This window comes from Ovis aries, chromosome 17 (assembly GCF_016772045.2).
Source record: "Ovis aries strain OAR_USU_Benz2616 breed Rambouillet chromosome 17, ARS-UI_Ramb_v3.0, whole genome shotgun sequence".
NCBI lineage: Eukaryota > Metazoa > Chordata > Mammalia > Artiodactyla > Bovidae > Ovis > Ovis aries.
The window spans coordinates 52,546,657-52,561,150 of NC_056070.1; the positions used below are offsets into that span (position 1 = coordinate 52,546,657).

General features: G+C 48.1%; 1 protein-coding gene across 29 annotated transcripts in view; it reads left to right on the forward strand.

Annotated features, from left to right (window-relative positions):
- Positions 1-14,494, forward strand: part of PITPNM2 (phosphatidylinositol transfer protein membrane associated 2) — a 158,325-nt gene that overhangs the window by 113,237 nt on the left and 30,594 nt on the right. For 17 of the 29 annotated variants that reach the window (XM_060401106.1, XM_060401108.1, XM_027956432.3 and 14 more), the window contains one exon: positions 8,033-8,205. The exons of 11 other annotated variants lie outside the window; for them this stretch is intronic. In XM_060401106.1, the coding sequence (XP_060257089.1) occupies positions 8,128-8,205 (78 nt within the window). In that variant the 5' untranslated portion in view covers positions 8,033-8,127. Of the gene's footprint in view, positions 1-8,032; positions 8,206-14,494 lie in introns of those variants that run through there. One more of the 29 variants, XM_060401116.1, reaches the window with a different exon arrangement.

Sequence of the window (14,494 nt, forward strand, 5' to 3'; positions counted from 1 at the left end):
ATATACTTCACATCCCATACAATTCACATTTAAAATGTACAATTCAATGGGTTTTGGCCTATTACATTAATTTTTTAAATTGTGATATATATTTATATATGACAAAATTTGCCTTTTTAACCACTTTTTAAGTGTAAAATTGTGTGGCATTGGTACATTTACAGTGTTGTACAACTATCCCCACTGCTATTTTCAGGATTTTTTTTTTAATCACCAAAATTGAAACTCTGTAAACATTCAATAATGACTCCCCATTCGCCTCTTCTCCCTTGCCCCTGCTAACCTCTAATCTACTTTCTGAGAGAAAAACTTTAAAAGGTTTGAGTTGTTAATTTTTTAAGTAATAAAATTTGTTTTTTAGGGAAGTTTTAAATTCACAGCAAAATTGAGAGGAAGGTACAGAGATTCTCCATATACTCCCCCCCGCCCCGGCCGCCCCACCTATACAAGCACAGCCTCCCCTGTTATCAACATCCCCCACTAGAGTGGCACATTGCAACTGATGACACTACATCGATGTATTGTTACCACCCAGAGTCCATGGTCTCCATTCAGGGTCACCCTTTTTGTGTTGTACAATCTATGTGTTTTGACAAATGTAGGATGATATGCAGCCAGCATGGTAGCATGATGTCCAGTAATTCTACTGCTCTAAAAATTCCTGTGCCCCAACTATTCACTCATCATTAGGTTTTTAATCTACATAATGAATCAACTTCCATGCCATGGAAGTTGAGGAAATTATCATCAACTTCTGTTCTCCCATTCTCAATTTTTCTAGTTATATTATTTATATACCATGTCAAGGTCTCTGTGTTTTATTCAGTAACCATAACTGTCATGATTTCACAAATATGACTTAGTATTCACCAGGATCTCTCCATTGATGAGCTTACTTTTATTTATCTTTGGGTTGAATGGGTTTTAGTGTCAGGTAATTTTAAAGACACCTCATGGATGTCTAAGCTCCTAAATTCATGTTTCAGAATGTCTGTTCACTTTATGCTTAAAGGACAGTTTAGCTGGGTATAAAAGTTCTGGTTTACATTTTCCGTCCCTTAGAACTCTGTAGATATTGCTCCGCTGTGTTTTGAAATTGTGTTGCTGAGGGGAACTTTGATTGTCCTCAACGCATCTCCACATCCCCCCTAGTTGTATGATTCTTTATCCTTTAAGCTCAATCACGTTTTTAAGGATGTCTTGATGTTTGTTATACCATCAGGTTTTCCTGGACCACAGAATGGCAGTTAATCTGCAGAGTCAAATCTTTTTTTATTTCAGGGAATTTTTTTCATTATATATTTGAATACTTCTCCCACTTCCATTCTATTATTCTATTTTCTCAGAGAAGCATACCAATTATATATATGTTGGATTTCCTTCTGCCTCCCATATCTGTCATTTTGTCTTATTAGTCTTCGCTTAATCTGTGAGTTTCTCAAGCCTGCCTACCATCCCTAATTGTTCACACTATGTTTTGCCTCTTTATTCATTGCTTATGATAAGGCTCTAAAAGGTATCTGTGATGTATTTATTTTTCTTTTCCATTTTCCCCTGAACTCTGCTTACCAGCCTTTCAGCTTTCATCTCTTCTGTTATCCAGTAATTTCTTGTTTAAATTTCTGTTTACTTTCTTCCACTCCTCTGCCCCCACTTGTTTCTAAGAGATTATATCTGTAATTTCTCTGACTCAAGGGAAAGCTGTTTTTCTGAAATCTTTCTGCATTTTTCTGGGTGATTCCTCCTGTAATGCATGTTCGTCATGTCCCGGCCCCCATCCGTGATGCACACGACTTATGTGAATTTCTTTCTGATTATTGTTCTGTAGCTACCTTCTAAATACCAGCTTTCAAGAAATGCAGGGAATGATCCAGGGCAGTCTGCAGCTGCATTTTGGACTAATTTATTGTCTCCCTCCCAGAGCTCTTTTTCATCCTGTGCCCAGGCATTCCAGCTCTCTCAGGTTTGGGGGTTCGTGCAGTTGTTGTGGTTCATAAAAAAGCTCTCTAAGTCTCTGACTCTCTGTCTTATTTTCCATCTCCCCTCACTGCCCTGCCTCCCTTCCAAGCCCCACTTCACTCCTTTCCTTGGAAAACTAGGTTCTGACATAGAAATGGCATATTGGTGGGATTTTACCATCGACTGTCACTCCCTTTCCATTCCATAATGTAAAATTGCATTTGTGAGTGTATTCAGTTGTTCACAGCAGCCCCATTCCCAATAAACTCCAAATTGAAAATTACCCAAATGCCCATCAATGATGGAATAGTTAAATCAATTATAGCATATTTACAGAGTGAAATGCTAGAGAGCAATGAGACTGAGCCCTCTACAGTCACATGCAGTAAATTGGATGAACCCTGGGATCATGATGTTTCAAAAGCAGCTTAGAATCAAAAGTGCACTTACAGCATGATTTCATGTGAAATTGCTCATTTGGTGGGCCAGAGACAGCTGGAGATTGGAAATTTGTAGGCTGAACCTAGTGCATGCATGCAAAACCGCTTCAGTCATGTCTGACTCTTTGAGACCCCACAGACTGTAGCCTGCCAGGTTCCTCTGTCCTTGGGATTCTCCAGGCAAGGATACTGAACTGGGTTGCCATTTCCTCCTCTAGGCGATCTTCCTGACCCAGGGATTGAACCTGTGTCTTTTATATCTCCTGTTTTGGCAGGCATATTCTTTACCACTACCAGGGACGCAGGCTTCAACCTAGTACAAAATACAAAACAGGTGAAAGGCAGGACAGTGGTTGTCCACGGTTGGGGAGGTTGTGCCTTGGTGGGTTGAAGTGGGGGCTCTGGGTTGTTAACTTTCTGTTTTTTGACCTGGGTTCTGGTCATATAGGTGTGTTCAGTATGTGAAAATATACCGATGTGTGCTTATGTGCATGTTTCTGGATCTTTGTAATAATTCAATTAAAAAAATAGAAAAGAAGGGACTTATCTGGTGGTTCAGAGGTTGATAATACTCCATGCTCCCAATGTGAGGGGCCTGAGTTCAATCCCTTGTCAGGGAACTAAGATCCCACATGCTGCAGTTGAAAACCTGCATACTGCAACTAAGACCCAGTGCAGCCTAATGAAAGTGAAAGTCACTCAGTCGTGTCTGACTCTTTGCGACCCCATGGACTATACAGTTCATGGAGTTCTCCAAGCCAGAATATTGGAGTGGGTAGCCATTCCCTTCTCCAGGGGATCTTCCCAACCCATGGATCAAACCCAGGTCTCCCACATTGCAGGTGGATTCTTTACCAGCTGAGCCACCAGGGAAGCCCAAGAATACTGGAGTGAGTAGCCTATCCCTTCTCCAGTGGATCTTCCCAATCCAGGAATCAAACTGGGGTCTCCTGCACTACAAGTGAATTCTTTACCAGCTGAGCTACCAGGGAAGCCCACAGCCTAACAAGAAATAAAAATAACTTTTAAAAACTTAAAGTAGAAAACAAAGTGTGGGGCGATGGCTCTCTTCCCCTGGGGGCATCCACAGCCCTAGACTCCATGGTTCTGTGTCTTCCAGGAGGTAATGTTGTTTGTTTGGAGGTCCAAGGTGGCACATGTTAGCTCCCAGCATGTCCCCTGCCGACAGCTCGGACCTCATGGTGTCTGGCTGCTGTCTTTCACAGACTGTGGTTAGGGGATGCAACCATTTCCTCGTTCCACAGCCATGGTGACTTTTCTGTGTCTTTAGTCATTCTGTGTCATTTTGAGAACGGAAGTGCCCCTACTCCTCCACCAACAGGAAGTCAGGATGGTTGCCTGAATCGGCTAGTGTAGGTGTAGAAAGAAACAGATCTGATTTTAAGTAAATAAAATGCAAGTACCTGACGAGGCAAGAGACTGCCAAGCCCTTCAGAGTGATCTTGAAAGAAAACCCCCAGGTGGCCCACGTCCCTCTCCTGAGCGCTGCTCCTCGGGCCAAGGCAGAGTGACCTGAGACAGGCAGAGCACCGATGGCTTCCCAGAGATCAGCCCGGACAGGCGTGGATGACGCAGACCTTCCCCGGGGCTGCTCGGAAGGACAGCTTGACTTCTGTGCAGAAGTGCTTTTTGAGAAACGTGTGCTTTGTGGTCCTGCCCCATCCAGCCAGTGTGTCTTTCCTCCCCTGGGAGAAAGCCCTTCTGGAAGCAAAGGCAGACCACTTGTCACCCTGCTCCCACTCAACCTGATGCTGGGCTCCATGCACACGTGAGTGGGCTGTCATGCCTGGCTTCAGGGAGTAGCCATGTCTCGGCCTTGAGCATGTCCTGCCCTGGGGACAGTGGCTGCCAGTGGCCTTTGCACCCCAACCCCTGCCCCGGTACCGTCCTCCAGGGACACCATGTGACAATACTGGGGTTGCACCAGTGAGAGGTCATTGAGATGGGGGCATCACCTTCTTGCCCCAGGGCCTTTGCACATGCTGTTCCTTCTCCCAAAGCATCCTCCTCCCACCTGCTCTGCTGAACAGAGTCTCACTGACCCGGGAAACCCAACTCATGTCGTCTGGAAGCTCCACATTCTATAAAGCCTTTCTGAAATCCCCTCTGAGTGACAAACACCCCCTGGCATGTGAGCACTTCATCTGCCCTTATCTCGGTGACCCTGATGATGACTCAGAACAGCAGGTGGTGTTATCCCCATTATATGTATAGAGAGACTGAGGCACAGGTCACACAGCTGAGAAAGGCGTTGTCAGGTTATGACCTCAGATCCCAGGGTGGAACGCCACTGTGACTGCCAGCACATTTTTTAATGTGGACCAGTTTAAAAAAAAATCTTTATTGGATTCGTTACAACATTGCCTCTGTTTTATGTTTTGGCTTTTTGGCTGAAAGGCACGTGAGATCTTAGCTCCCCTACCAGGGATCGAACCCGCAACCCCTGCATTAGAAGGTGAAGTCTTAACCACTGGACCACTAGGGAAGTCCTTGCCCGCACATTTTGTGTCACTCTTAGAGTTCTGATTCCTCTCCCCTATTGTTAGTTACCATGCAGTTAAATGGGCTTCTCCTGTGGCTCAGTGGTAAAGAATCCGCCTGCAGTTCAGGAGACGCAGGTTCAGTCCCTGGGTCAGGAAGATCCCCTGGAGGAAGGCATGGCAACCCACTCCAGTATTCTTGCCTGGAGAATCCCATGGACAGAGGAGCCTGGCGGGCTACAGTCCATAAGGTTGCAAAGAATCGGACACAAGTGAGCACACTCGCACAGAAGGAAGAAGCCTAGTCCAGCCCCACAGTCTGCCCTGGTGCCCAGCAGGCCACAGGAAGCAAACCAGCAGACACTTGGTCTGACTTATGTACGGGCAAGTGTGGGCAGGTCATCTACTGTGGAGCTGTGAAGAAGGGCAGATTGCTTAGATTCCTGCAGTTTCTCAAGAACATTTAGAGTTTGAGTCTGACCTCTTTGTTAGCATCTGTCTTCTTTGTTATTTAGACAACATGGGTCTTGCCCAAGGTCATTCTCGGTCATTGCATTTATCCCTTGCTGCAGAAGGAGCCCACAAAACAGTGGAAAAGCTTTGGAAACATGACACTTACTGAACCTAGGTTTTCCCTTCCCTGTCTCCAGTCCTCATTCCGTCCAACCTCTCAAACATTAACTCTTTCTCGTTTTGTGTGTGTGTGTGTGTGTGTGAGTGTGTGTGTGTCAGGAGGTGCCCAAATTGGTGTCTTACTCTCTTGAGAGTGTCAACCTAGGCGTTGTGCTGGCCCAGCTAAGCCCAGGGTGTTGTTTCTCTCTCTCTTTTTTTTTTTGGCTGCACTGAGTCTTCATTGCTGCATATAGACTGCTCTTATTGCAGAGCGTGAGCCCTAGAGCTCTTGGGCTCTAAAGTTGTGGCTCATGGTCTTAGTTGCCCTGGGGCATGTGGGATCTTCCTGGACCAGGAACGGAACCTGTGTCCGCTGCAATTGGAATTCTCAACCACTGGACCACCAGGCAAGTCCATAGATGAAGTCTTACTTGGCTAAAAAGATGCTTATCTGGACTGTATTTAAAGCAATTGGATATGTGAGAAGTTGAGTTTGATGCTGGAGGTTTTGCAGGGGGGCTAATAGTCCGACCTGGGCTTCCCAAGTGGCTCAGCAGTAAAGAATCTGCCTGCAGTTCTGGCGGTGCAGGAGATGCAAGTTTGATCCCTGAGTCAGGAAGATCCCCTGGAGGAGGGCATGGCAACCCACTCCAGTATTGTTGCCTGGAGAATCTCTCGGACAGAGGAGCCTGGGCTACAGTCCCTAGGGTCAGAAAGAGTCGGACTGAGGGTCTGAGCACAATACAGACCCACCTACTGTAAAGAAGTTAACAGCATGGGGGTTATTTTGGGCTAATAATGCAGGGCCATCTCTGGCCTATTTATATACACCTCCCAGCTCCATCTTTCCTGTTAGGTGGTTTATTAAAGGATTTCTTTTCCATCTTATGTACTGATTATCCCAGGAGTTCTGGTATATATGCTTTTCCCAGTCTTGTTAGTTATCCAGTAATGCATTAGTGTCTGGGCGATGCTCAGACCTCATACACTTGGTGCCCTGGGGGAGCTGCCTGCCTGGTCAGTCCCTCACTTTTATCACTTAGCTGACACCCTGCCTCCAGTCACCATCAATCCTCACCAACTACTATCCCCAATGTGATGCTTCTGAAGTACTATCCTGATTCTGCCACTGCCTGTCTTGGAAGCCTTCACTCAGCTTCCAGTTAATACCATCTGATCTCTCTAGGGGTAACCAAATATATTTACAGCGAAGCCTCTGCCATCTAGGGGAAAGACTCTGATGGGTGATTTCATTTTCCAGATCACTGAGGATATGCCTCCTTCAAGGATTAAAATTTGTTTTCTAAAATATGATTCCTTTAGGTGCAGGTCTTCATCAAATTTATTGTTGTGTTAAATACAAGCTGCTATGAATACATTGCCTGCTTATAGGTTTTTAATTAAAAAATTTTTTTAATGTGGACCATGTTTAAAGCCTATTGAATTTGTTACAATATTGCTTCCATTTTACCTTTTGTTTTTTTGGCTGCTAGCCAGGTGGGATCTTAACTCAGGCCAGGGATTGAACCTGCACCCCTTGTGGTGGAAGGAGGAATCATAACCACTGAACTGCCAGGGGAAGCCCTTGCTTATGTTTTCAAAGAGCTTTATTGATACATAATTCACATGCTGTGAGACCCAACCGTGTATCTTACTTTCCTCTTCTACCTGCAAGACCTAGCCCAATGTCAACAGTAGAGTAGGCAACAGTAAGCAGTGGGTGGTGGATTGAACTGAAACTACATGTAAGGTCACCTCCTTTGATAACTCGAGATCTCCTGCTGGGAAGTAGTGTTGCCATCTGTGCCCAGTGACAGGAGCAGAACCAATTGCCCTGATGCTGAAGGGTCCCAGACTGCCAGTTTTTAAAATTGTTCACATCTGTTTTTCATAGTTTCATTTGTCGTGCCTTCTTATTTTTTATTATATTTTATTTATGTATTATATTTCATTTTATTTATATTTTCAAGTTGTACCCTTTAAAAAAATTTTTGGCCATGCAGCATGCAGGGTCTTAGCTTCCCACGCCCCTTGCATGGGAAGTGCACAGTCTTAACCACTAGACCAGCAGGGAAGCCCCTGTCCTGACTTCTTGCCAGCCATCATCACTTGCTGCTATCACCATGCCCGCCTCCAGCCACCCCAGAACACACGAGAGCTGAGGCCGCCGCTTGTTAGACCTGCAAGTAAAACAGGAGCGTGATGCTCTTGATTCTTAGGGGATACGATGCCCTCTTGTTGCCTGGCTCTCGCTAGCAAGAGAACAATCCTTTATTTCCACCAGGCTGATCAGTTTATACACGTCTTGTACACAGTTGCTGAGCCAACAGGGAAAATGGAGGCTGCGGATGTTGAGGGAACCTGCTCAAGGTCACACGTTGGGCTCAAGGTCATGCTGTGGGCTTGTGGCCGAACTGACGTCAGAATTCTAACCTGGGATCAAGACTAGGTCCTTCCTGTGCCACTGTACTCACCAGCCTTTGCAGAAAGTGACTCTCCTGTCCTCTCTTTCTCTCTCAGGGGTCCTTGGTGAATTTTGTCATGGTTATTTAAGGAACCTCGTCTAGAAGCCCCAACACTCAGTTCCCTACCGACGGGAAGGCTTGGACTCCAAGATGATTATAAAGGAATATCGGATTCCTCTGCCAATGACCGTGGAGGAGTACCGCATCGCCCAGCTGTACATGATACAGGTGGGTGGTGGGGCCGGGGCAGGCCCCCCCGTGCCCGCAGCGGCTCTTTGCACCGACGTGGGGGCGGGGTGGCACCGCGGCCTTCACAGCAGTCTCTGTCCAGTGGACTCCCTGTCAGTGTGTGAATTGCACCAGAGCTCTGGCTTCCAAGCACGAAGCCAGGCATGTGCAACACGCGGCAGATGTTTGTGGCTTTGGGGTTGTCTCACCAGCACAGTATTCACAGCGTTCGTAAGACTAGCGCTCTTTGTATTTAACACCCATCTTTTCACTGATCCAGATATCATCCTTGCGTTTTGTCAGCTTGGGCTGTAAAATGCTGCAGATGAGGCAGCTTAAACAACAGACGTTTATTTCTCACAGTGCTGGAGGCTGGAAAGTCCAAGATCAAGGTACTGACAGATTCAGTGTCTGGTGAGGGCTCTCTTCCAGGCTTACAGACGGTCACCTTTGCACTGTGTCTTCACACAGTGGACCGAGCCAGGGAGTTCCTTGGGGGGGTCTCTTTATACTGATCCCATTGTGAGGGCCCCACCTTCATGACCTAAACACCTCCCAAAGGCCTGACCTCCCAGTACCATCACACTGGAGGTTGGGGCTGCAACATATGAATTTAGGGGGACAGGGGACGCAGACATTCAGTCCATAACAACCCATTTGAGAGACAGGAAGGTGTGAGGCCCAGAGAAGTTCAATGACTTGTCCAGGAGCACACAGCCTGGCTCCTGGCTCCAGGTACACACTTTCCTCTCTACCCTAGGCTAAGTGGCTGATTTACAGAGTCACAGATGACTTTGGGGTTTCCCAGGTGGCACTAGTGGTAAAGAACCCATCTGCCAGTGCAGGAGATGTAAGAGATGCCTGTTCGATCCCTAGGTTGGAAAGATCCCATGGAGAAGGGCATGGCAACCCCCTCCAGTATTCTTGCCTGGAGAATCCCAAGGACAGAGGAGCCTGGCGGACTATAGTCCACAGAGTTGCAAAGAGTTGGACACAACTGAAATGACTTAGCATGTACACAAATGGATTTGAGGATGATTGGGCCTGTGAAAAGCCAGAGATGACCACCCCACCCAAGACATTGCTGGGCTCCCTACTCAGTGCCTGAGTAACCTGGAACCCATTGAGTCCTTATGGCCCAGATGGGACCAGAGCTCCTGCTCCTTGAGGTCTTGGCTAGGGTCCTGCTCAGTGCAGGGTGGAGTCCCATCCCAGCTTCTCTGCCAGCCTCTCGCTCATTCTCAGTGCCCCAGCCCTTTGCCTGGCCTGGCAGCTTCCTCCCACTTGGGGGACTGATTATGAACCTGCTTCCCTCCTGGCTCTGGCTCTCCGGGGTACAAGGGTGCCTCAGTGCCACCCCTGGCTAAGCAGGCCCCAATCATGGCAGGGCAGGAGGAGCCCAGAAGGGCCTCCACGTCCATTCCGAGTTTGACCCAGAGCACTGCATGGAATGCTTGGCCGGGAAGAGAACAGAAGGCAAACTCAGCCTCTCTGGGGGGCTGTTTGCTTCATGCCTCTTCAGAAGCACCACTCGATTCGCTCTTGAACCACTTACCCCATAATTATTCCTAGAGAGTGGGGAGAGGCGAGACTAGCATCAGCCCCCCAGCGCCAGGCACTCGGGAGATGGCTCAGCCTGCTCAAGGACCAGCTGATCTGCCAGAGGATCTGTGTGTCCTGTGGCTTCTTCATTCCTCCTTGAGCCGGCAGGGAGCCCTGGCCCACAGCAGGTGTCTCTCAGCTCGGGGGCTGGCTTTCAGCTTCTAGGGTACCCCAGGCTTTTCTGAGTATATAGCCACCTCTGACTCAGGGCTCCTCAAACACCTGCCATCTGTCTGCAGCCCCTATTTCAAGTTGTTTGTTTTTCAACATCTTTCCTGTACCTCCAGTTAATGTGAAACGTTCCCAGCATCCTGTGTGTTGCCTCCTACAGCCTCACCAACACCGTCTGCCTCCCAAGGCCAGTTGCCTCTCTCCCACTCTGGAATTTATCTTACCCATCTCTGGCCCTGAAGTTCCGGGGGGGCTCCATCCACTGTGGGGGTGATGGACATGCCCGTTATCTCCACTGTGTGACAGTTTTAGGGGCGTGGACCCACATCACAGCTCAGTGACTATACCTTTACATATATATGGTTTACTGTTTGTCCGTCGTACCTCAATAATGCTGTTAAAAAACTAAGTTGAGGGACTCCCCTGGTGGTCCAGTGGTTAAGACTTCATGCTCCCAATGCAGGGGTCCTGGGTCCCATCCCTGGTCAGGGAACCAGAACCCAGATGCCACAACTAAGACCCAGCACAGCCCAATAAATAAATGAGTAAATATTTAAAAAAAAAAAAATGAAGTTAAATTCACCAGACTCTTCTGTGCCCGGCTGTGGCTGAGGGTTGGGCTACAGAGATGAATGAAAAGCGCTTTCTGTGCTCTAGGATTGCCTGCAGGGAGACAGATGTGTATGCAGCCCACTGAGTAGACACCAGAACAGTGGGCCTGGGGGCACAGGAACCTAGTGCGCATGTGGGTTTGGGGTCAGTGCTCCAGGAGAGCCTCCGTTCTCAGCTGGGCCTTACGAGGCGGATGGACCATCAAGGAAGGCAGCTTTGTTTCTGCAGAAAGAAGAGCAAGACCATTCATCCATTGCCCAGTGATCCCGCTTGCCATCTGGGGTAGCAGCTAGGGAGAGGCCTGCCTGCTGAACAAGCCACCTCCTCCCTGAGGTTGTGAACAAGATGGGCTCACGTGTCACACTACCTCGCACCTGCCTGAATGAAACTCAATATACATGTTGTTCAAGGTTTCGAAAGAAGAAGGAAAATCGGTCTGTCTGACGTAAACAGAGCCTTCCATCCTTGGAGGTTCTCAGCAAAGGGAGGAAGTGATTGGAAGCGGCTTGGCCAGGACCCTGGACAGCTCTGAGAGCTGCCTGATTGGCCGGGGGTTTCTTGGTCTTTGAATCTTTTAAACCCACCCCCTCCCCACTCCTTCCCAGGGCTTTTTCTGCACCAGATGCCTGGCGGCCCAGATTTCTCTCTTGCAGACCCCAGGCTCCAGGGATGGGGCAGGGGAGCACAGCAGGAGGGGAAGGTTCTCCACCCAGCCTGTGTAGAGTCAGGTCTCACCCTGGGCATGTGTGCCCCTGGGAGCCGGGCCTATCTCTCCTGCCCATCCTTCCATAGTCCCCAGGGGAGGCACCAAGCGCTGCCTACCCTCCCCTCCTCCTCTTCTCCCCTGCCCCAACCCTGGGACCTGGAGTCTGTGAAGCCCCACTAAGGCCAAGCAGGCCCCATCCCCGTCCCTGCTCCCTCTCTGTCCTCTGCCCTCAGATCCCAGCTGGCTGGGCACCTTCAGAGACTCCCTGTGCCCTGGCCCCTCTGGCCTGCACATCCTCTTCTTGCTGAGCCACCCGGCACCCCAGACCTTCATTCCATGCCCTGGAGCCGTCGTAACAAACCACCACAAACTGGGTGGCTTAAAGCAATGGAAATGTATTCTCTCAAAGTTCTGGAGGGTAGAAGTTCAAAATCAAGGTGTTAGGGGGCTATGCTCCCTCTGAAGGCTTTGTGGGGCTGGGGAGAATCCTTCCTTGTCTCTCCTAGCTTCCGGTGGTGGCCAACAAAGCTCGGCATTTCTTGATGTAAGGCTGTCTCCTGCAGTCTCTGCCTCCCTTGTCACATGGCCACCTGCCCTCCGTGTGTGTCTGTCTCCATCTTCCCCGTGTGTGTGTCTGTGTCTCCGTTTCCTCTTTCTTTCGCTGTGTCAGGTCCCACTCGTGTCACACAGGATCTTCACTGCATCGCGCGGGTCTTCCATTGTGGTGCAGGGACTCTTTTGTTGTGGCACGTGGGCTCAGGCTTAGCTGCTCCTCGGCATGTGGGATCTTACAGTTTCCTGACCAGGGATCGAACCTATGTCCTCTGCATTGCAAGGCAGATTCTTAACCACTGGACCACCAGGGAAGTGTCCCCCGTTCTCTTTTTTCATAAGGATGCCTTATGAGAATGAGAATGAGAAGGATGCCTTATTGAATATATGGCCCACCCTGAATTGTCCAATCTATTTACATTAAGATGACCTCATCTTAACTAATTCCATCCGCAAAGACCCTATTCCCAAGTAAGGTCACAGTTTGAGATTCCAGGTGGACATGGTCTGGCAGGGAGGCTGCAACCCACTACCCTGGGCCTTAGGTAGACAGGGAGCCTCGCCCCCGATTAGTGTTTGGGGAACTGAGACCAGGCAGATGCAACCTGTGCAGGATGAGAGAAAGTTGATCGCAGGGTTAGGACTACAGTCTCTACTTGCTCAGTAACTGTTTATGAGCGCCTCTCTGTGCTGAGGTGTTTTCCTTGAGGTGCCCAATGCCATGGGTGAGCAGGCCCAGGAATCTAACAGGTCTGAGTTTGTGCTGGCTCTGCCATTTAGTAACTGTAACCTCGGACGGGTCACTCTGCCTCTCTGGGCCTCCACCTTCCCATCTGAACATTGGGAGCAAGAGTAGTCTTGCACCTTTCTCAAGGGGCTGCTGCAGGAACTAAAGGAGAAAGAACATGCCAGGCACTTAGCACAACCACTAATCAACAAGGATGCTGTAAGAGGCGGGAGCTTGGAAGGCAGCCAGGAAATGGTTGCTGTTTTCATTACGGAATCTGGGCCATATTCCAGGAGCTCCTTTAAAGAGCAGGGAATGGGCATGTCCCTGCTCTGACCCCTCCTTGGCCTCAATCGGGGTCTTTTTTTTTTTTTCCCTGAAGGGGACTCAGTGGCTCTGGACATGGAAATACAGCACATCTTTGTGCCCTAGAGAGAGCCGTGCCCCAGGGATGAGGCAGTGCTGTTGGAGGTGCCTGTGGGCATGGGTGTGTGGCTGCATTCGGGGTGCGTGCATGTGTGAGCGTGCGCACAGCTGCTGTCCAGGAAGCTGACCAAAGGTGACCTTGGTGATGCCAGCATGTTGCCATGGAAACGGATGCTGGGTCTAAAGTCACCAGCACCTTGACCGCAAAGGTTTTGTGCAAAAGCAGAAACCCGACCTTTCAGACCCCAGGAAGGACGTTGGAGACAGAGAGACACTTGGGGGTGACCTAGGCGTTCCGTCTTTCGGGCAGTGCCTCCAAGGCCCCTTTCTCATTCCTTGTGTTTGAACTCTCTGAAATCTTAGTTGAGTGCAGGAGGCAGGGTTGGTTTTTATTTCTTTGTTTGTTTGATTTGATACCAGACTTATTGAGATGTAAGTCCCACACTGCACAATTCACACATTTAAAGTGTACAGTTTAGTGGCTTTTAGCACTTTTCAGAGTTGTGAAATTATCACAATTTTAGAGCATTTTCATCACCCCATAAAGAAGTCACTCTCCATTATCCCCCAACACCCAGGCAACCAATAATCTACTTTCTGGCTCTCTAAATTTGCCTGTTCTAAGCATTCCATAGAAATGGGGTCATACAGTGTATTTCTTTAACTAAACATGTTTTCAGGGTTCATCTGTGTAGTAACCTGTCAGTACTTCATTCTTTTTTATGACCAAGTCATAGTTCATTGTATGGATATAATTTATCAGATGTATTATTTACAAAAGCTTTCCTTTCGTTCTGTGTGTTGTCCTTTCACTCTCTTGATAGCATCCCTTGATACACAAAAGTTTCTCTTTTTTTGGCAGGGCCTCATGCCATGCAGGGTCCTAGTTCCCAAACCAGAATGGATCCTGTGCCCACTGCAGTGTAAGCATGGGTAGGGTCTTAACCACTGGACCATCAGAGAAGTCCCTGTCCTTTCTTAAATCTTGATAAAGCCCAATTTAGATATTTTTTCTCTGACTGCCTATACTTTGGGTATCATATTTGAAAAATCATTGTCAAATCCAAGGTCATGAAGATTTGCCCTAATATTTTCTCCTAAGAGTTCTATACTTTCACTTCTAGCAAGTTGGTCTTTGATCTGTTTTGAGTTCCTCTTTATATGTGGTATGGCACTGTGGGCATGTGGATATCTAATTGTCCCAGCAGCGTTTGTTGTAAAGACTGTCCCTTCCCCCATTGAATGGTTTTGGCACCCTTGTTGAAAATCAGTAAATATAGTATGTAAATATTGGATTTATTTCTAACCTCTCACCTCCATTACACAGATTTGTCCTATGCCAGTACTGCACTGTTTCGATTTCTATAGTTTTATAGCACTTTTTTTTTTTAATTGGCCACACCATGGAGGATGTGGGATCTTAGTTTCCTGACCAGGGATCAAACCCACATCCCCTACTTTGGAAGGCAGATTCTTAACCACTGGACTACCAA